This window comes from Hippocampus bargibanti, linkage group LG07 (genome assembly GCF_051943395.1).
Source record: "Hippocampus bargibanti isolate YZ-2025 linkage group LG07, ASM5194339v1, whole genome shotgun sequence".
In the NCBI taxonomy this organism is placed as follows: domain Eukaryota; kingdom Metazoa; phylum Chordata; class Actinopteri; order Syngnathiformes; family Syngnathidae; genus Hippocampus; species Hippocampus bargibanti.
Window position 1 is genome coordinate 26,302,762 of NC_142740.1, and position 20,521 is coordinate 26,323,282.

The window sequence follows — 20,521 nt, forward strand, 5'->3', positions numbered from 1 at the left end:
GCGAACGACACATCACTCATTGAGGCAGCTCCGTGTACGAAAAAAAGTTCGTATGCCAAGGTAAAGTTCGTAAGATTTTCATAAATTTAATGTTCGTAAACCGAAAAGTTCGTAAGCCAAGGGGTTCGTAAACAGAGGTATCGCTGTATGTGCCTTTATATGTGCACGGCAAAGAAGGCACCAGAAGCACAAAAAAAAAGTGGTAAAAAGTTGACGAGAGGTTGTGCTCGGCACCATCACCAAGGCGACCATTTCGCGTTTTGGGATGATACCACCCTCACCCCTCCCCATGTGCCTCCCTCCCACTTTTTTAACCATAATGGAGCCGGTAATGAAACCCGTCTGGCTTTCCTGGCTAACTCACACATAACGTAGGAAGAACCCAGAGAACGAGCACATGTTTTGCTTTAGAACTTGTTTATGTTCATCCAGCAAGGGGAAAAGGAGAGCACAAGGACTATCAATTCAAGGCGCTGTCATAAAAACAAGGACGGAGAAAATAAAAAAAAACAAACAAAACAACATCGAACTGAAAAATTTTGGATGTGATGGATGACATTGTCAATTTTAGACCAAAACGATCTCGAACCCGTGACTGAAAAGTCAAAACAATTTCAATGATGATAAATGGTTGAGATAATGAACAGATGGACTCATCAGTTCAATCATCGGAATTTTGATCGTAATTTTCCAATGAATGATTTGGTGAAATTTGGGCATTCAGTGCCCCTATATAATTATTGGCTCACCAGGTTAAGGACTAATCTTAAGTTTCTACTTTTTATTATTATTATTAGTATTATTATTATTATTAGTATTATGGTGTATTTTTTCAGTCATTCACTGCCAATCCCGAATTTATTCGGCAATTGAAAATATGATGTAGAGCGCCATTCCCGAATTTGTTTGGGTTTTAATAATAATAATAATAATAATAATAATAATAATTATAATAAGCACCTTTCAAAACTGTCAAGGTCACTTTACAGTCACGGGATAAGTTTTTTTTTCCTGTGGGTGAACAGTGGCAGCCACACGCGCCAGCGTTCACTCAACCAGGAAGTAACTCAAAAAGATACCAAGGTAGCTAGCGAATAGATAGCTAATAGCTAGCCAATAGATAGCTATTAGCTAGCGAATAGATAGCTAATAGCTAGCGAATAGATGGCTAATAGGTAGCGAATAAATAGCTAATAATAATAATACATTTCATTTCTAAGCAGCTTTCAAAACTCAAGGTCACTTTACAGTCACAGGATCAGTTTTTCTGTGGGTGAGCAGCGGCAGCCACAAGCTTTCACTCAACCCAGAATAACGCAAAAAGATAGAAAGTTTTTTTTGTCATGCTTGGGTGCCGATAAAGCGCTGGCCATGGCCTCTGGCAATGTTTTTTTTCTTTTCCACAAGGTGGCAGCATTTCCCTTTTTTGTTCCACCTTTAGTTATTGTTAAAGCGTGATATAAAGCAATATGTATTGCATTGTATTTTGGACATCCACCCTTATTGCATATGTTCAAGAACAAATTGTATATTTGAGATTAAGTAGTTTTTGGATGAAAGAAAATGTATATGCTTTTGTCGTTTCTTTTGATAAATTCAATATTCTGTCGCGGCTTGGAATTGAAGCGGATTTACGTGGGACAGAAGATTTGAGACCGTCTCTTTTCGTCAACTGATGCTACAGCTTCGTGTTTGCATTTAGCTTGTAGCAAATGTGCACATTTCAACATGATATCCCATGATTCACTGGTGAAAAGGACGCTTTGATCCTCACCTCTTTCTTCTCGAACTGTTTTGTGCAACAAAGAGGGTGCAGAAAGTGTGTAAGATTGAATGACTGTCTGTCTTTTGTGTTGTGTCACATTATTTTTTTTAATTTTTTTTTACTTTAAGTTGGCGCCGTGAGAGTGGTTGCCTTTACAGCAGCGCCTGTATTTTGTTTTTCAACTTCATCTTTTCCTCTTACTTTTATCACTTTGCTGCTGTGAAAAGTACATTTCTCCATTGCGAGACTAATAAAGGCTAATCCAATCCAATCCAATCCAATCTTTTTTGGGGAAAAAAACCTGCGTATTTTTGGCTAAAAAATTACAAACATTTCCAACTTCAAAAGTAAAATTATTGATATTTTCACAAAAATGATTCTAAATTTGACTGTCTCAAATTCAGCGCGAGTTTTTCAGTTCATTGGAGCCTTATTTTGAAAACCTTCAATAGTGTGTTCCCAAAGTGTTGTCCCACCTAATTCCCGACGACATCCTAGTTCATTGTCTAGCAGCAGCAGCATAGTTGTTCTTTGTCCTGGCGCTGGCTCCTTACCAAATTCAGCACTTTGGGGAGGATTTCAGGCTCATTTTTCCCGGGCACCAAAAAAAAAAAAAAACTCCACTGGCAGAACATCCCACTTAAAAGCCACATACTGTAACACCCCTCCTGAATTTTAACAACTGGATTCTAATAGAGCGCATTGTTTTATTGCATCCACTGCGGTTATTGCTCTGGGGGGGAGCGTTAAAAAAAATTTAAATAAAAACTGGGAACAATACATGTGCTATGGCGCAGCGTTACATACAGGAAACGTGAATTGAAAAGTTCACTTTTGGCAACTTTGAGTGGAAACTAAAAACCCTTGTAATAGATTTTATATCCCTGTGTTTCGCCATTACTGTTTTATCTTTTTTTTGCACAGGAAATGCATTAAAAAATGTACCGGATTTAAAAAAAAAAAATCTCTTTCTAACAGTTCTCATGAACTTGCTTGGCTCTTGAGAGCGTTTGTGTGGTTGCCAGCCATAAAAGAAATTCATTTAGCCCCAGTAGTAAACCCCTCAGAGGCTCATATAATGCTACAAAATAAGAACATGGAAAATTGACTGTATGGGGTAAAGGTAAGCAATTATGGATCTCGCCTGTTTTTTTTTTTTTTTTTTACACATATGGTTACCGATAAAAAAATGTGAACCCTTATATTATCAGAATTGAGGTATAAATTGCTCATAAAATCTGATCCCGCCTACATCTAAGTCACAAGCAAATGACCAAAACAGTCCGCCTAGAGTAATAACCTCAACGACCCCCTCTTCCAAATGATGTTTCCATGGTTTTTATTTATTTATTTTATTTATTTATTTTTATTCAACACACCACATACAGTAAATAATCCCAGGGCGGGGTGGAAATATATTTTAACTTCTGGGCCAGTGACTTGAATTGAATCACATGAGGTTGGGTGGTGCCGGTTAAATAAAACTATATGGCGCTTTCTATTGACTTTTGGACTAGAGAAGCATGAAGGACTTTTAGCCCATTTATCTTTTTTGGTCTTTTCTCCTGATTTTATTCTTATTTCTTTTTTTCCTATCTTCACTTCTTTTTATTTATCTAGCTATTTGCTATCTAGCTATTTGCTATCTAGCTGGCTATCCTAAGCGATACGGAAAATGGATGGATGGATGGATGGCTATCTCGCTATTTGCTATCAAGCTATCTCTTAGCAAGCTATTTGCTATCTAGCTATCTCTTAGCTAGCTATCTGTCTATTAGCTAGACAGCTATCTAGCTACATTTTAGGTAGCTATCTAGCTGCTCACACGCAGAAAAAAATCCTGTGACTGTAAAGTTTCCTTGAGTTTTGAAAGGCACTTATGAATGAAATGTATTATTATTAATATTAGCTCGATAGCTATCTAGCTACCTATTAGCTATGTACTTGACAGTTTTGAAAGGCGCTATAAATACAATGCATTATTATTATTATTAGCAAGATAGCTAGCTTTCTATCTATTTGAGTTACTTCCTGGTTGAGTGAATGCTGGCGCGTGTGGCTGCCACTGCTCAATCACAGAAAAACTTATCCTGTGACTGTAAAGTGACCTCGAACGTTTTGAAAGGCGCTTATAAATTAGATGTATTAAAGCAGGGGTGTCAAAGTCATTTTTTGCCGCGGGCCACATTGTAGTTATGGTTTCCTCTCGAGGGCCGTTATGAATTTGGGCAATGTTTAAATCCCTTCAAATATTACATATAGAGCACACAGCAAATTAATGAATAACTCATTTTCAAGTCAAGAATAATGACTTTTATTGTGATTGACATCCAAAAATATGAAATTTTGGCTCAGATTTTAGCAATCATCATGGAATTTAACAAGTTTGATTTGCTTTCGCGGGCCAAAAAAAATGATGTGGTGGGCCGGATTTGGCCCGCGGGCCTTGACTTTGACACCTGTGTATTAAAGGGACATATGTCTTCTCGTGCCGGTCCCAAGCCCGGATAAATACAGAGGGTTGTGTCAGGAATGGCCCCAGACGTAAAAGCTTGGCCAAAACATTATTATTATTATTATTATTAGTAGTAGTAGTAGTAGTATCTGGACAATGGTAGATTATCACAACATCAGGTTGAAAATTCCCCATTAGGAGGCAACTTAAAGGCCACAGTAAAAACAAAACGGGTGAGGCAGATCCCAAATAATCAGATGAACAGTAAAGAATGAGATCCAGGGTCATAACAAACTGTACCTTGTCAGTAATCAGACAACCGAGCTGACATAAGAAATCTCCTTACAATAAATGCAAAAAAAGGGTTCAATGACCAGGATCCTGAGGCTGTACACAAAGTGGAAGAAGGAAGTTAGGGGGTTGGTACGAGTGATCATTACTATCCAAGAGGAAACGACAAACCCAGAAAAGAAGCCAGCTGGGATTATCACGGGGGGAGGAGGGGGAGTGAATGGGGGAGACAGAATATGAGTGAGCGCTTGTTTTGCTTATCAATCTTAAGGAAAAGTGGAGCCTGGCTAGTCTGAGGCGGGCAGGTCAGGAGTGGGGTGGTGGATATCGTCCCTGAGATATGAGGGAGTTTGCTAGGGAGGGCCAGTCCTGTCTCAACGTTGTTTATGTCTTTGATCAGCACTACTACACAATCATGTACATGTGCGAGTGTAGCTTGGACTGGCCTTGGTGTTGTATTACCTTGCTTGAGGAGGCTCCAGGATGACAGATGAACATACAGTGGGGCGAGGTTGGGGGAGGGGGGTAGGAATGGGTAGAAAAAGACGGCAATTGAGCCAGCGTCTGACACCCGGTTAGATTTTTTTGGGTCAGTGATTTACGAACCCCTTGGCTTACGAACTTTTCGGTTTACGAACGCAACATTTATGAACATTTTACCTTGGCATACGAACTTTTTTCGTACACTGAGCGATGTGTCGTTCGCGAACGAGCCCGTTCTTCTAACAACAAAATGGCAGCCGACTGTTTTTGTCCCCTATTCCCCGCCCCCAGTCTTCGGTTAAAGCCACGTGATTGGTCAAGAACGCAGCAGCGGGGCGGGTTAAACATTAAAGGGACAGGCAGACGACAGTGAGAGAGTTTCAACTTTGATTGAAAGGCAGAGTGTAGACTGCAAGGTTAAAATATCCCATCAATCAGGCCCCACAAACAACCCACACAAGCCATCTGTACTCTTGATGCAAAAAGCTATCAACCCAGCTAAACAGAACACGATTGATGAGGCACTAGATACAATTACAGTAAAGTCTCGTTATATCGATATCGGATATATCGATAGTCCCGGTTATATCGATACTATTTCTATGCACGCACGGAGAAAATTACATGCAAACAGGGTCGGATATATCGATAGTCCCGGTTATATCGATATTTTTTCGGACTCCCTTGAATATCGATATAACGAGACTTTACTGTATCACAGAGAAAGCACCTACAAGGGATTATTCCTCAAGATGGTGAAAGAAGGTTACGTTCCTCATCAAGTGTTTAATGCTGATGAAACCGGCCACTTCATTCCATCAAACCATCGACGACCCTCACAAAGGTAAATAAAACGACTTTATTATACAGTACAGTTTATTTCTTTAATTATAATACTATAGCACATTTATTATACATAAAATAATGTATATTTTGTGTAGTTTTAAGGCTTACAAAATTTGAAAGTAGAAAATTATGTTTTATGGGGACCTGAGAACAGATTATTCTCATTTTAATGGTTTCCGATGGGCAATTAATTTTTGAGATTGACACTTTTCACCTTACACACTCTGTCTAGGAACCAATTAAGTTCATAAGGCAAGGTATCACTGTAGTTATTTAAACTTCTGATTTATGTGTTGCAAAATCAGGCTTTTTACCAACATGACATTTTTTTTTACCCAAGTTATGTGCTTCGAATCTTCAAATATTTTCCCCCTCAGATCGCTTTTTTCTTTCCAATGAAAACAAAAAGGTGACGACTTTTAGGCGGTTGGGAACCCCCACAGAAAAAAAAACATTTTCAGCAGTAAAGCGTGTATTTAGCGCCATCTATTGGTGAAATGTCATGAAGTATTGCGGTATTCTCAATATCAGGCACGACAGCGACGCCTAGTGACGTTAATGTGGAATAGCAGAGAGGAACGCGGTAGGGAACACAAACGCTCGTTTTGAATTGAGTGCAAAGGTGATTTATTATGAGATGAAGGCACTAATTCTTGTGTTTATTGTTACTGTGTACTATTTTTCTACGATTATTATTTTTTACTTGTATTGTGATTCGAGAAGGGCTTCAGAGCTGTGTGTAGCGCAGATATTTTTTTCCGGAAGGCACCTCTTTATTAGTCACACCTTTCGGGAAAAGCTTCGCCGCCTCAGCGTCGGAGACGTTGGGAAGCACCATGACTTTGTCTCCGGGCTGTAAGACCAGAGAAAGTCCGTCTCGTCTTTGTGATAGTAGCGTGCAAAGAGTCAACATCGGAACAGGGGTTGGAACGTACCTTCCAGTTGACGGGCGTGGCGATCTGCTTCTTCTTCGCCGTCAGCTGGAGTGAATCGATCACACGGAGCAGCTCGTCAAAGTTCCTCCCCGTGGTGGCCGGGTAGAGGATGGACAGCTTTAGTCGATTGTCGGGTCCGATGATAAACACCTGGACAAACATACCAGAAAGCTATTTGGTTATGTTCCCTCAAAATGGGAAGAAGATCGAACAAGATCGAGTTCTTACGCAACGGGCGGTGACTGGGATGCCGTCGACGTCGATCTCGTCGGGGTCGAGCATCCCCAGTTTCTTGGCTAGCTCCCTCTTCTCGTCAGCGATGATGGGGAAGGGCAGAGGATGCGACGCCTGACTGTTGAAGGCCATCACGTCCTGCCAACGCAATAACACAAAGCGGATGGAGAGTCAAGCAATTCAATTATTAGTTTTCTTTCTTTCCTTAATTCCTTCCATCCTTGATACCTTACTACCTTTCTTAATTCCTTCCTTCCTACTTTCCTTAATTCCTTCATTATCCACGCCTCCGGACAAGTTGTGTTGTTTGTAAAATCACTTCAAATGACTTCTACTGAGCGTATTTTACAAAGATTCCACCGCATATAGTTATAATTTACGTTTTAAGACTCGCGCTGAATATTCAGGAAGTCTTGTTTTTGAGTTGGTGACGAGTCCGTACGTGACGTCACTAAAGGAACGCCCCTTGATCGAAAAAAAGACACATTGTAGCAGTCCTGCCATCACGTCAATGTATTTTGCTGTATTGTTTGGTCTGAAAACCTTGTGTTGCACCCAAAAGTCACCAGAAGAGGGTGTCCAAGCTCCATATAAGGAATTTATCAGCCTGTGGAAACGGAGGTGGCCACAGGAGGTCGCCATTTTGTGCCTCTTTTCTGGTGATCGTTTCTCCCCAATGTTGCCTGAAAATGGCATGGAATAAATTCTTTAATCGATGGCAAACATGTATGCTTTCCTCTTCAGAACTATTTGAATCATATTCATAGCTGGATGTGGAACAAGAAAGCATATTCTCCGAATCTGAAGCCATTGTTTTGATTTTTCAGCAATGCAAGACGTCTTGGCGTGACGTCACGAACTGGGGGCGGGACTTTCTGAAAATACCCAATTCGCAGCTCAATTTTTTTTGCAGATTTTGGACACTTTAAGTCATTTTTATTGGTGTTCAGCATTTGAATGAAAATATCCTACTGCGTGTTTTGGGTATTTTCGATGCCATAAAACGTTTTTCTGTTGTCAGTTAAGAAACAACAAGTGACGTCGGTTGTCCTTTAATACCTGACTACCTTTCTTAATTTCTTCCTTCCTTCTTTCTTTAATTCCTTCATTCCTTCCTTCCTCAATTCCTTCCTTCCTTCCTTCCTTCTTAATTCATTCCTGCCTTAGTTCCATCCCTAATTCATTCCTTCTTTCTTTAATTCTTTTTTTAAATCCTCCCTTCCTTAATTCCTTCATTCATTTCTTAATTCATTTCTTCCATAATTCCTTCCTTTATCAGACAAACGTTTAAGTCTCTCTCTCGCTTTCTTTCCCTCCCTCCTACTCCCCTCCCATTTAATTTGGTTCTATTTTATTTTTATGCAAGGTCAATGACTCGTCACAAAAGACGTCATAAAAGTGCCAAAGTCCAAGTTTTGTAAATGATAAACGAGCCATTGCATTTTGGTAAGCATTTTTTGATGCTGTTCTTATTAACTTGTATATCTTGAAAGATTTTCCAAGTTGCCTCTACGAGAAGTTTGAAGATTACAGTTTGATGGCCTGAATGGGGACTTAATTTTTTTTTAGGTTTTAAAGTTATGCAACACACACATTTAAACAAACCAGGGTTACTCAAACGTCTTGTTTTAGCTGGCAAAGTCACTGCTGTCGTGACATCACTACCTGAACAAGTGCCATATTTACCAACTTGTACATTTCAGCATGTTTATTGGCACAAGGTTTGTAAAGAGTAATGGTGCAAAGAGTATGCGTGCGCATGTGCCTTCCACCTTGCTCCATCCGCAGTGATCCTCCACGCTGTCGATGGACAAGGCGATCATCTTGACGCCGCGCTTGGCAAACTGGCCGCTGAGGTCGGCGGCGCAAGCCAGCTCGGTGGTGCACACGGGGGTGAAGTCCTTCGGGTGGGAGAACAGGATGCCCCATCTGCTCGTTGAAAAGAGAAATAAAAGCGGAGGGGAAAAAGTTTTTGATGACCCATTAAAGGACAACCGACGTCACTTTTTTGTTTCTTAAGTGACATTAGAAAAACGTTTTATAGCATCTAAAATACCCAAAACACGCAGTATGATATTTTTATTCAAATGCAAAACACCAATAAAAATGACTTAAAGTGTCCAAAACGGGCGGGGGAAATGTCGCAACCCAAAAATGGCGACCAGCTCCCGTGAGGAATGAATCAGCCCGTTTCCACAGGCTGATAAATTCCTTCCATGGAGCTTGGACGCCCTCTTCTGGTGGCTTTTGGGTGCAACATTAAGGTTTTCAGACAAACAGTACAGCACAATACATTGATGTGATGAAGGACTGCTACAATGTGTCTTTTTGTTGGTCAGGGGGGGAGGGGCCTTTAGTGACGTCACGTACGGACTCGTCACCAACTCAAGAACAAGATTTCCTGAATATTCAGCGCGAGTCTTAAAACGTAAAATATAGCTATATGCGGTGGAATCTTTGTAAAATACGCTCACTAGAAGTCATTTGAAGCCATTTTACAAATTATGGACACAACTGGTCCGGAGACGTCGGTTGTCCTTTAAAATGAATGAATAGATTATTTGTTTTCATTTTTGAAAGGTACTGTAAGTGCGCATATAGACAGTGCGAAAAACATCCATACTTCCACTAACAACCGAGGTTAAATTTAACTCATCCGTGGCATACAAAGATGTTCAATTCTCTGTCGAGATTTCGTACTTTATTATATATGTTTACAGGCTAAAATGGGTCATTGAGATTCGGTCAAAATAGACTTTATTAATGCTGCTTATTTCCTGACTAAAGGCAACAATTGAAACAACTATCCTTTTTAAAAGCCTTGGAGCATGACATGCTCATGTGACTGAACAGAAAAGACAATCTCGATTTGAAGGCCTCGATGCTAGGAAGGTGTCATATAAATGGAGTTTCGATGCTTGTAAATGAGATTAGGCAGGCATAAAAAGTCTGGGAACCTCAAATGTGTGCCAACAAGCAAAGCCAGGCGCTCCATACACAATACAAGCCTTGTGCCCATACTGGTCCAAGGTTTCCGCAAGGGTGAGCATTGTCAAAATGAAAGCGAAAATAAAATAATTGAAAAGTATAGCGTTTGTCATACACTGCAAACACATTTAAAGCCTACATCATGTGTATGCCACTAAATGTTATTTACACCATCATGTAAAGGCTGTTAATCACGAGTGATCATATCCAGCTATCTGGCTAGCTATCTGGCAAGCTAGCTATTAGCGATATAGCTAGGATACATATTAAGTCTCACGATTTGGTCGGGAGACTCCAGATTTTGACCACAATACTCACTAACTATTGACACAATCCAGACAGTTCATTCGTAAAGTGAAACAAAAGAAAATGCAAAAAATGAAATACATTTTTAGACTAATTAAATGTATTAATAAACAATGAAAGCATGTTTGTGTTTTATTTACTTCTAATTTACACTTTGGTAAGACACATTATTTTATCACACACCACAGACTCGCTAGTATGAAAATCTCCCGATTTACGATTTCTGAAACTTAACATGTATGAGCTAGGTAGCTAGCTAGTTCATCAACCTGCCATAATTATTTTTTGAATGTAGGAGGAATCCAGAGTATCCAGAAAAAAAAGAACGCACACGCACTGGGAGGAGATGGAACTCCACAAAAGAAGAAGCCTGGAGCTGGACTGAAACCTTGCACCTTTGCACTGTAGGCAAACCAGTCGTGCTGCCCCACTCAGAACTACTCAATTATAAAACATTTTTAAAATAACAAAGAGGTACACCACCAACCGGTACTCTATTACAAAACTTTAACAGAAAATGTAAAATAAAACACAAAAAAGTTATACAACTTTTTTTTTTACTTTGGAAAAAAAGCAAAGGTCCAAAAACTACCATAATTCCCTATAGAATTACGTACTCGATGCAAACAAACACCTTGTATTAATTGGAAATTTCTCCATTGTGCGCCATACATGTTTTCTTAGCTTAATGCTTACCTCTTCATTTGCCTACAGCGTGTCTAATCTTTATTTTGTGTATTCACGGTATTGCTACATGCACGCGTTTGTGTGTATTTTCCAAATATTTTTTAATAGAAAAGGATGTTTAAAAAGCGTTATTGAATAACTCACACGCAGTTCCGGTTCCATTACAAAAAGGTTTTGCCTTGTGTTCACCCATTATAGCCGAATGGTTCTACTTACGATTTGTCCAGGAAATCGTGAAACTTAATCCGGCCGATGGTGGTGTCGGCCTCGAAATTGGGAAACTCGTCACCAAGTAGAATAGACATCCTGTACTCTTTTGAAGGTCCACGAGTGGCAGGCTTGAGATGTTCGAATGGACTGGGATCAACTCCTCACGCGATACAAACCCGGAAGAACGCCTGATTTGTGAGACTGATATCGACCAATGAGAGGTGAGGACGCAGGCGAGTGCTGTTTTGTAAAATAACTTTATTGAAGAACATATACCTGACACCTACAATATCGTTGATACTTTTTTTACTTCTGGTTTTAAACAGCAGAAATGAATCAAATGAGTAATAAAAGAAGGACTGAGAGGCCGAAAGTAAGAAAACAATGATGATGTGAAAGGAACAATGCAAGTAAGAAAATATCAATGTATGAAAGTGAGGTAATGGATGAAGTGGCTGGCCAGAAGACGATATGAAAGGATGACAAAAAGGAAATACTACGTAGCACGATGGGTGGCAAAGCCTTCAGCTCTCTTTCTCTCTCTTTCTCTCTCTCTTTATAATTGTATTTTATTTATTTCATTATATTTGTGATTAGAAATTAAATGTATTGTTATTATAGTACCTATAACCGGTATAGATGGAGGACATTGATTCGCTGTGGCGACCCCTGAGGGGAAAAGCCGAAAGGAAAAGATTATTATAGTACCTATGCTTGTCTGTGACTGTAAAGTGTCATTAAGAGCTTTGAAATGCGTTATTATTATTATTATTATTATTATTATTATTATTATTATTATTATTATACAGGAATTATTTTAAAAAGAAGCAAACATTTAATGTTGTCTTTCGTTGATTGAACAGGGAAAAAAAACACAATTTCCCAGCAGGTTTTGCGATAGAACAACAAATATGGCGTCCTATGCTTACACTACGTGACGTGAATACAGAACCTCGGCGATCGACTAAATAAAGCGGAGACAACATCCACGACACTGCCGGAACATTTTCACTGCGGTGCCAGGTCGCCGCAACGACACTAGCCGACAAAATGTCTTCACCGAAGACGAAAACCCCTGGCCGCACCGGCGGTGTCGCTTGTGGGGGGAGCCCGGTGCTTGGCGGCACCAACAACGGCCGCTACGAGTTCATGTCGCTCACCAAGCCGCTGACCCGGTCCTCGACGCCGCCTCATCTCCTCCAGCGGCAGAGCTCCGACACGGCCACTGCGCGACTCCGCGCATCGGAAAGCCCCACTCGTCGCCGCGGCTCCAGCTCGTCCACCGGTTCCGGGCCATCGGAGGAAGACGGCATTCGGCTCAACCCGTCGCTGTTGCGTGTGGCCCTCAGCTCGCTGCTCGCCATCGACCTATGGCTGTCCAAGAGTATTGGGGTGTGCGCCCGGGAAGACTCGTCGTGGGGGAGTGCGCGGCCCCTCATGAAGCTCATCGAGGTGACCGGCCACGGCATTCCCTGGCTTGCTGGAACCGCCTACTGCCTCTACAAGAGTGACACTGCTGCCGGCCAGGAGGTCATGCTCAACCTCCTCATGGGTAATGGTTCTTCCAAAGCAAAAAAAGTTAGGAAACAAACATTTACAGTGATACCTTGGCTTACAAACTGAATTGGTTCCCAGACAGAGTGTGTAAGGCGAAAAGTGTGTATCCCAAAATGTAATTTCCCATCGGAAACCATTAAAATGAGAATAATCCGTTCCCAGTTCCCCATAAAAGATACTTTTCTACTTTCTAATTTTCTAAGCCTTAAAACTACACAAAATATACATTATTTTATGTATAATAAATGTGCTATGGTGCTATAATTCAAGAAATAAACTGTACTGGTTAAGAAAGTCGTTTTATTTACCTTTATTTACCTATGTGATGGTCGTTGATGGCTTGGTGGAATGAAGTGCCCGGCCATCAGCATTAAATACTTGATGAGTAACATAACCTTCTTCTTTCACCATCTTGAAGAATGATGCTGTCTCTGAAAGTCACCATAAGATGTACATTTTGTACATTTTCCAATCAATCCCTTGTGATTATTCTCCAGGTCTTCTGCTGGATCTGGTCCTTGTTGCCATAGTGAAGGCGACGGTGCGTCGGCGACGTCCGGCCCACAACCGCATGGACATGTTCGCCACCTTCTCAGTGGACCGCTACTCCTTCCCATCGGGTCACGCCACCCGTGCCGCCATGTGCGCCCGCTTCCTGCTAGCGCACCTGGTGCTGGCCGCTCCGTTGCGGGTCCTGGTGTTGCTTTGGGCGGCCACGGTGGGGCTGAGCCGCGTCATGTTGGGCCGCCATAACGTTACCGATGTGGCTTTTGGTTTCTGGATGGGCTACTGCCAATATAACCTGCTGGAGGCACTTTGGCTCTCGCCTCAGATCTTGCAGGCGCTGCTGGGACACACTGCGTAACAATCAGAGACTTGCCGTTGTTGTTATTGTACAAATGCTGAAGAACAGCGACACACTTTTTCGACACTTATTCCATATTTCTCAAATGATTCAAACCATTCCAATTTCAAAATACAGGTAACGTGAGTTACGACCGGCACGAGTTACAACCACCCGTACTTACGACCACGACCGGCAGACCCTTTTTAATTTAATTCTACGCCTGGCAATGCGCACCTCAATTTTGGCCGGCCAGCATGTCACACACTCGCACAGCAATCTACTGCGTGACTACACTCAATACAGTAGTTATACAGTGCAGATACCGTCTCGGCAACATCTCCTGTAGTACTGTATACTGCTTTTTTCCTTCGGTGTCCGCTCGAGTCCGAGCGTGTTTGTTGGGCGACCTCTTCTGGCCGTTAGCAGGGAGAGCAGAGTAAGTATAAAATTTGTAAATGAACTGTACAGTAAACAGTATTGTATACATTACAGGTAAATTATACAGTAATAAAAATGGATAATATTAAATATAAAATGATAAAAACGACACTAAAAGGTAAGTGTAACATTTATAAATGAACTGTACAGTAAACAGTTGTATACATTACAAGTACAGTTATACAGTCATAAAAATCGATAATATAAAATGATAAAAATGACACTAAAAATTATAAAATTGATAAATGAACTGTAAACAGTTTGGTTATAATAGTATTCAAGAGAAACATTGCTTAAAAACAACACATTGACATCGTATACTATCCTGTCGTGTAAACGTCACGTGGGCCATTTTGAATGGATTACGACTTACGACCGTTTTTTCGGAACGGAACCATAACTCGGATGTTACCTCTATTCACAAAATTCACAAGATCCTGAATAGTTTTTTTCCTGCCAGCGCCACATTCCAAATTTCCACTGTTTCATGAATTGAAAAGTACAAACTATGAGATTTCAGTCTTGGCTCTTCAGCATCCACACACGGTTACTACAGGAATGACATTCTTTGTTTTTATTCTAGCTACTATACTGTGGATCATGTGAAATATTTATTTTCCCACACAAGGGTGTTGTTGGTGCATTCCGTTCATGAAAGTAGCGCATTTTTTTAATGGTGCCTGTATGACTACATTCTTTTGTTGTGCGGCACATATTGTAAATACACTCAGAACACATTCAGACTGTTAAAGGATTACTGACGTCTCCGGACAAGTTGTGACCATAATTTGTAAAATGGCTTCAAATGACTTCTACTGAGCGTATTTTACAAAGATTCCACCACATATAGCTATATTTTACGTTTTAAGACTCGTGCTGAATATTCAGAAAGTCTTGTTTTTGAGTTGGTGACGAGTCCGTACCTGACGTCACTGAAGGAACACCCCTGACCGAAAAAAAAGATACATTGTAGCAGTCCTTCCATCACGTCAATGTATTTTGCTGTACTTGTTTGGTGTGAAAACCTCGTGTTGCACCAAAAAGCCACCAGAAGAGGGCGACCAAGCTCCATGGAAGGAATTTATCAGCCTGTGTAAACGGGCTGATTAATTCCTCACAGGAGCTTGGATGGCATTTTCTGCCTCTTTTTGGGTGATACATTTCCCCCCAATGTTGCCTCAAAATGGCACGGAATAAATTCTTTAATCGATTGCAAACTATTTGAATCATATTCATAACTGGATGTGTAACAAGAAAGTATATTCTCCGAATCTGAAGCAATTGTTTTGATTCTCCAGCAATACAAAAGACGTCTTGGCGTAACGTCACGAACTGGGGGGCGGGACTTTCTGAAAATGCCCAATTCGCAGCTCAATTTTTTGCAGATTTTGGACACTTTAAGTCTTTTTTATTGGTGTTTTGCATTTGACAAAAAATATCATACTGCGTGTTTTGGGTATTTTAGATGCTATAAAACGTTTTTCTGATGTCAGTTAGGAAATAAAAAAATGGTGTCGGTTGTCCTTTAAATGTGTGCTGGATTTGGTGCGCATGGATCGGAGGCGCCTGTCTGAGGGGAGTCGCTGGAAAAGGTGGTGGGCAGGGTGCGGAGGGTCCAGTAGGATTTTCCGTGCCCTTGTTTCGATATGAGAGTATGTAGGGCGGTGCCAGTGATTTTTTTTTTGCCGTCCTAACTGTCTGATGAGCTACACTCCTGTGAGCCATTTTGTGCATTGAGAAAGAAAAAAAGAAAACCTCTAGATTAAATTACACAACAAATCAAGCACATATTCACTCACTAACAGCTCATGGGTAAAATATTGGACCTTTCGACCATCATTGGGGATTTGTGAGGTCTCAAAAGTCAACCATACGGTTCTTTCGTTTAAAAAAGAAATTCTTGCACGTGTTATCCACAAAGACAGCACGCCGTCAGCATTTGACATCTTGGGTGTTGAAGTTTTTTTATGCATATTTTTTTCCCTCGCCCAAAGGCTTGCTTGTTGACATTGAAGCAGCTTTGCAAAATTGGTAGGCAGCAAACAGTTTTTTTTAAAGGTTGAATGGGACGATTATAAAACTTGAATCAAACATTGAATTGATTTTTTTTGTTGATGTTCATTGAATCGTAGTGCGGACCCAAATATGTTGCCAAACGGAATAAACCGGATCTCACAAACGTGCACATTTGCAAACGTTTTTTTTTTTTTTTTTTTACAAAAAGTGACGTGACAAAGTACAAATTTGGTCATTAGTACTCAGAGCCATGGGCATTCGCTGCCACGCTACTTGACAACAAATTTTGGCAACAAATCAGAATCAAAAAGCCTTTAATAGTGCCACAGTGGTGAAATTTGCAATTTACAGCAGCAGAATTGAAAGGAGAGGGGGAGAAAAAAAAACAAAGTACAGTGATACCTTGGCTTACAAACTTAATTGGTTCCCAGACAGAGTGTGTAATGCGAAAAGTGTGTATCCCAAAAATTAATTTCCCAGCCATTTACTTTGGAGAACAGCTTCACTCTGTCTGTAACCCCCACCCCACTGCTGCGTTCTTGACCAATCACATGGCTTTAACCGAAGACTGGGGGCGTGGAATTGAGGCCAAAAACAGTCGGCTGCCATTTTCTTGTTCGAACGGGCTCGTTCGCGAAGGACACATCACTCATTGTAGCAGCTCCGTGTGTATCCCAAAAAATAGTTCGTATGCCAAGGTAAAATTTTCATAAATTTAACGTTCGTAAACCGAAAAGTTCGTAAACCGAGGGATCACTGTATTGCATTTAAAAATAAAAAATGACAGAAGACTGAAATGTACAACTGCACAAGTTTTATAAAAAGAACTGTACATAGTGCAAAGTATAAAAATACAGTGTAAAAGCATATTTGATATCATCTATGTACCGTATTTTCTGCACTATAAGGCGCACCTAAAATGTTTTTTTTTTTCAAAAGCTGACCATGCGCCCCATAATGCCTTATGTGTGGAAAAGGTTTAAAAATATGTCATTCATTGAAGGTGCTCCTTATAATGCGGTGCGCCTTATGTATGGAAAAGGTTTAAAAATATGTCATTCATTGAAGGTGCTCCTTATAATGCGGTGCGCCTTGTGTATGAAAAACATTTTTAAATATGTCATTCATTGAAAGTGCCCCTTACAATGCGGTGCACCTTATGTATGAAAAATATTTTTAAATATGTCATTCGTGGAAGGTGCACCTTATATTCCAGAAAATACGGTAACTATATTGATTCAACATAAGGTGGCTGTGCTATTTACAATGTATGAGTCAAGGTTTTTTTTTCACATGTGTTTACTAAGAAGCCTGACAGCATTATAGACTTCTCAAATATTAACGATTCAGTGTGTAGACAAACTGTGTTTCCAATTTACAATGCTGCAATTCACGGATGATCTGATGAATCGATGAATTGCCGCCAATGTTTCCTCTAATTTTTCATGTGTCTGAGCAGACGCACAAGCTCCCTGAGCACACTGAGGACCACTATTAGCGACATCAAATGTGGAACAGAAACATGTTTTGCAGAGTAAACCTTTCTCACTCGAAAAGGAAAAAATCTCACTCGTTGACTTCAGCTCTACCCTTTTCATCATCATATTAGCTTCACAGCAAAATCTACCAAAAGAAACCCAAAGCACATCAACTGTTTTAATCAATGTATCAGATATGACTTGAGAAACTACAAACATCCATAAGTCACATGTTCCGGTACTTTTACTTTTGTAACCTAAATGTCCTGAGTATACAGTATAAAAAACTCATGAAAAGTGCAATACTGTACTATTTTTAGGAAGGGACTACACTGTGCCTGAACATTTTCAGAAAAATCACGTTTTTTTTTCTCACCACAGCAACATGTTTTTTTTCACTTTCCGGTTCATGTGGTTCTTGTTGTATAACAGAACGGAGCCCTCTGGGACATTTGTAGTTTGTATACTCCTTTATTTGCCAGTACAGCTGCAAACTACACCTCCAAGAAAACACACAGCCAATCATTGTGGCTTAGACAGTGTTACACGACTCTTACATGACTGATGATAGTCAGAGTTGTTCTTAACTCATTCACTGCCAGACGATGTGCAAAAATGTGTCCACACATATTGCCAGGGTTTTTAAATCAAGGACCCACAGAATGTTTTAGGACTACATACACATTCAAGCATGCAGCATAAGAAACCCTAGATCCGCTTCTTTCATCAGAATAAAAGAGTTAATTCCTAAATTATGAGTCTGGAGTTATATGAGCTTGAAATGAGGGCGGGTGTCACAAATACAATGAAATACATACATATTGGTTTATATAGTACTTAAACAACAGCTGAAGCTAGAACAAAGCGCTAACATGGAAAAAGAGAAATGCTGCTGCTTTGTGGAAAAGAAAAAAAAACATAGCCAGAGACCATGGCCAGCGCTTTATCGGCACCCAAGCATGACAAATAAATAAATAAATAAATAAATAAATTCAGGAATGGCGCTCTATGTCATATTTTAAATTTCCGAATCAATTCATGAATGAGTGAAAGTAAAATGAAGCGACTTGAAAATGCCTCCCACGAAATAGCCTTCATTGACAGTCAGGTGGAAAAACAAGTTTCACATGGTAACAGACACCTCAGGTCAAAAGCAAACAGTCACTTCATTACCTGCTCATCTACATGCTTATTGGTAGCACTGTTATTTTTTGGCATCGGTTATTTAAAAAATAAACTAATAAAACAAAGAGAATGTGAGGGTTTTTGGAAAACAAGAGTATAAAGCAAAGGTCTGAACTGCTTGATTGTTTTGGGTATCTGCTACTTTGTTTTCCACTTAAATAATTAAGAAAAGTATGACTAGTTTGTATTACAGTATAAAGTTGCCATTTTTATTTTACTGTGCTTAGAATATCTTCTTTTTCTATCCTTTCACCCCACCCCCTAACCCCATCCCCTTTATAATTGCTGCTGTGGACGGCAAATTTCCCCATTGTGGGACGAATAAAGGTTAAAGAAGAAAGAATAATCGTTTCCTGATTCTGATTCTGATTCTGATCTAGCGAATGTGCTTGCTAGATTTGAGGAGAAAATAAAGTCAGCTGATAGCCACAAAATAAGTGTTTTTCCCCTCAATCATAGTTAGCAAGTAGATAGCAAGGCAATTACTTTGTTAGCTAAGAGCCAAAAAATGTAATAAACATTTTCCCAAATAACATTGGCTAGCTATAGCACAAAAAAGTCAACTAACAGCCACAAAATATGTCTTTTTTCCCCTTAATCATAGTTAGCAAGTAGATAGCAAGCTAATTACTTTGTCAGCTAACAGCAAAAAAATGTAATAAACATTTTCCCAAATAACATTGGCTAGCTATAGCACAAAAAAGTCAGCTAACAGCCACAAAATATGTCTTTTTTCCCCTTAATCATAGTTAGCAAGTAGATAGCAAGCTAATTACTTTGTTAGCTAAGAGCCAAAAAAATGTAATAAACATTTTCCCAAATAACATTGGCTAGCTATAGCACAAAAAAGTCAGCTAACAGCCACAAAATATGTCTTTTTTCCCCTTAATCATAGTTAGCAAGTAGATAGCAAGCTAATTACTTTGTTAGCTAAGAGCCAAAAAAATGTAATAAACATTTTCCCAAATAACATTGGCTAGCTATAGCACAAAAAAGTCAGCTAACAGCCACAAAATATGTCTTTTTCCCCCTTAATCATAGTTAGCAAGTAGATAGCAAGCTAATTACTTTGTTAGCTAACAGCCAAAAAAAATTATAAACATTTTGCCAAATAACATTGGCTAGCTATAGCACAAAAAAAGTCAGCTAACAGCCAAAAAAATTAATAAACATTTTCCCAAATAACATTGGCTAGCTATAGCACAAAAAGTCAGCTAATTACCACAAAATAAGTGTTTTTTCCCCTCAATCATAGTTAGCAAGTAGATAGCAAACTAATTACTTTGTTAGCTAACAGCCAAAAAATGTAATAAACATTTTCCCAAATAACATTGAATAGCTATAGCACAAAAAAGTCAGCTAATCGCCACAAAATAAGTGTTTTTCCCCTCAATCATAGTTAGCAAGTAGATAGCAAGCTAATTACTTTGTCAGCTAACAGCAAAAAAATGTAATAAACATTTTCCCAAATAACATTGGCTAGCTATAGCACAAAAAAGTCAGCTAACAGCCACAAAATATGTCTTTTTTCCCCTTAATCATAGTTAGCAAGTAGATAGCAAACTAATTACTTTGTTAGCTAACAGCCAAAAAAAATTTATAAACATTTTCCCAAATAACATTGGCTAGCTATAGCACAAATATTTTGGCTAGCTATAGCAAATCATTTTGAACATTATTAAATGGCTAGATAGTTGGATAAATATTCCTTTGTACCAATCACTCTGTTACCTAACAGGACGACACGTGAAAAGAACATCCACATTCTTTTCACTGACGCCATAATGTCCATATCCTGTT

General features: G+C 39.6%; 2 protein-coding genes across 2 annotated transcripts; one reads left to right on the forward strand and one right to left on the reverse strand.

Annotated features, from left to right (window-relative positions):
* Positions 1-6,450: 6,450 nt before the first annotated feature.
* Positions 6,451-11,369, reverse strand: prdx6 (peroxiredoxin 6). Its single transcript, XM_089000558.1, has 5 exons — positions 11,207-11,369; positions 8,782-8,938; positions 7,004-7,147; positions 6,776-6,925; positions 6,451-6,693 (listed from the first exon to the last, which is right to left on the reverse strand). Exons 1-5 carry the CDS (start codon positions 11,293-11,295, stop codon positions 6,568-6,570), a joined length of 666 nt encoding a protein of 221 aa, XP_088856684.1. The 5' UTR covers positions 11,296-11,369; the 3' UTR covers positions 6,451-6,567.
* A 677-nt stretch (positions 11,370-12,046) lies between these two features.
* On the forward strand, positions 12,047-15,572 carry plpp6 (phospholipid phosphatase 6). Its single transcript, XM_089000557.1, has 2 exons — positions 12,047-12,752; positions 13,255-15,572. Exons 1-2 carry the CDS (start codon positions 12,251-12,253, stop codon positions 13,620-13,622), a joined length of 870 nt encoding a protein of 289 aa, XP_088856683.1. The 5' UTR covers positions 12,047-12,250; the 3' UTR covers positions 13,623-15,572.
* The last annotated feature ends 4,949 nt before the right edge of the window (positions 15,573-20,521 follow it).

Coding starts and splice junctions, on each gene's coding strand:
- plpp6 (XM_089000557.1), top strand. CDS start 12,251: ATGTCTTCACCGAAGACGAAAACCCCTGGCCGCACCGGCGGTGTCGCT. Junction 12,753..13,254: donor CATGCTCAACCTCCTCATGG/GTAATGGTTCTT, acceptor ATTATTCTCCAG/GTCTTCTGCTGGATCTGGTC.
- prdx6 (XM_089000558.1), bottom strand. CDS start 11,295: ATGTCTATTCTACTTGGTGACGAGTTTCCCAATTTCGAGGCCGACACC. Junction 7,148..8,781: donor ATCACTGCGGATGGAGCAAG/GTGGAAGGCACA, acceptor TTGCGTTGGCAG/GACGTGATGGCCTTCAACAG. Junction 6,926..7,003: donor TCCCAGTCACCGCCCGTTGC/GTAAGAACTCGA, acceptor ATGTTTGTCCAG/GTGTTTATCATCGGACCCGA.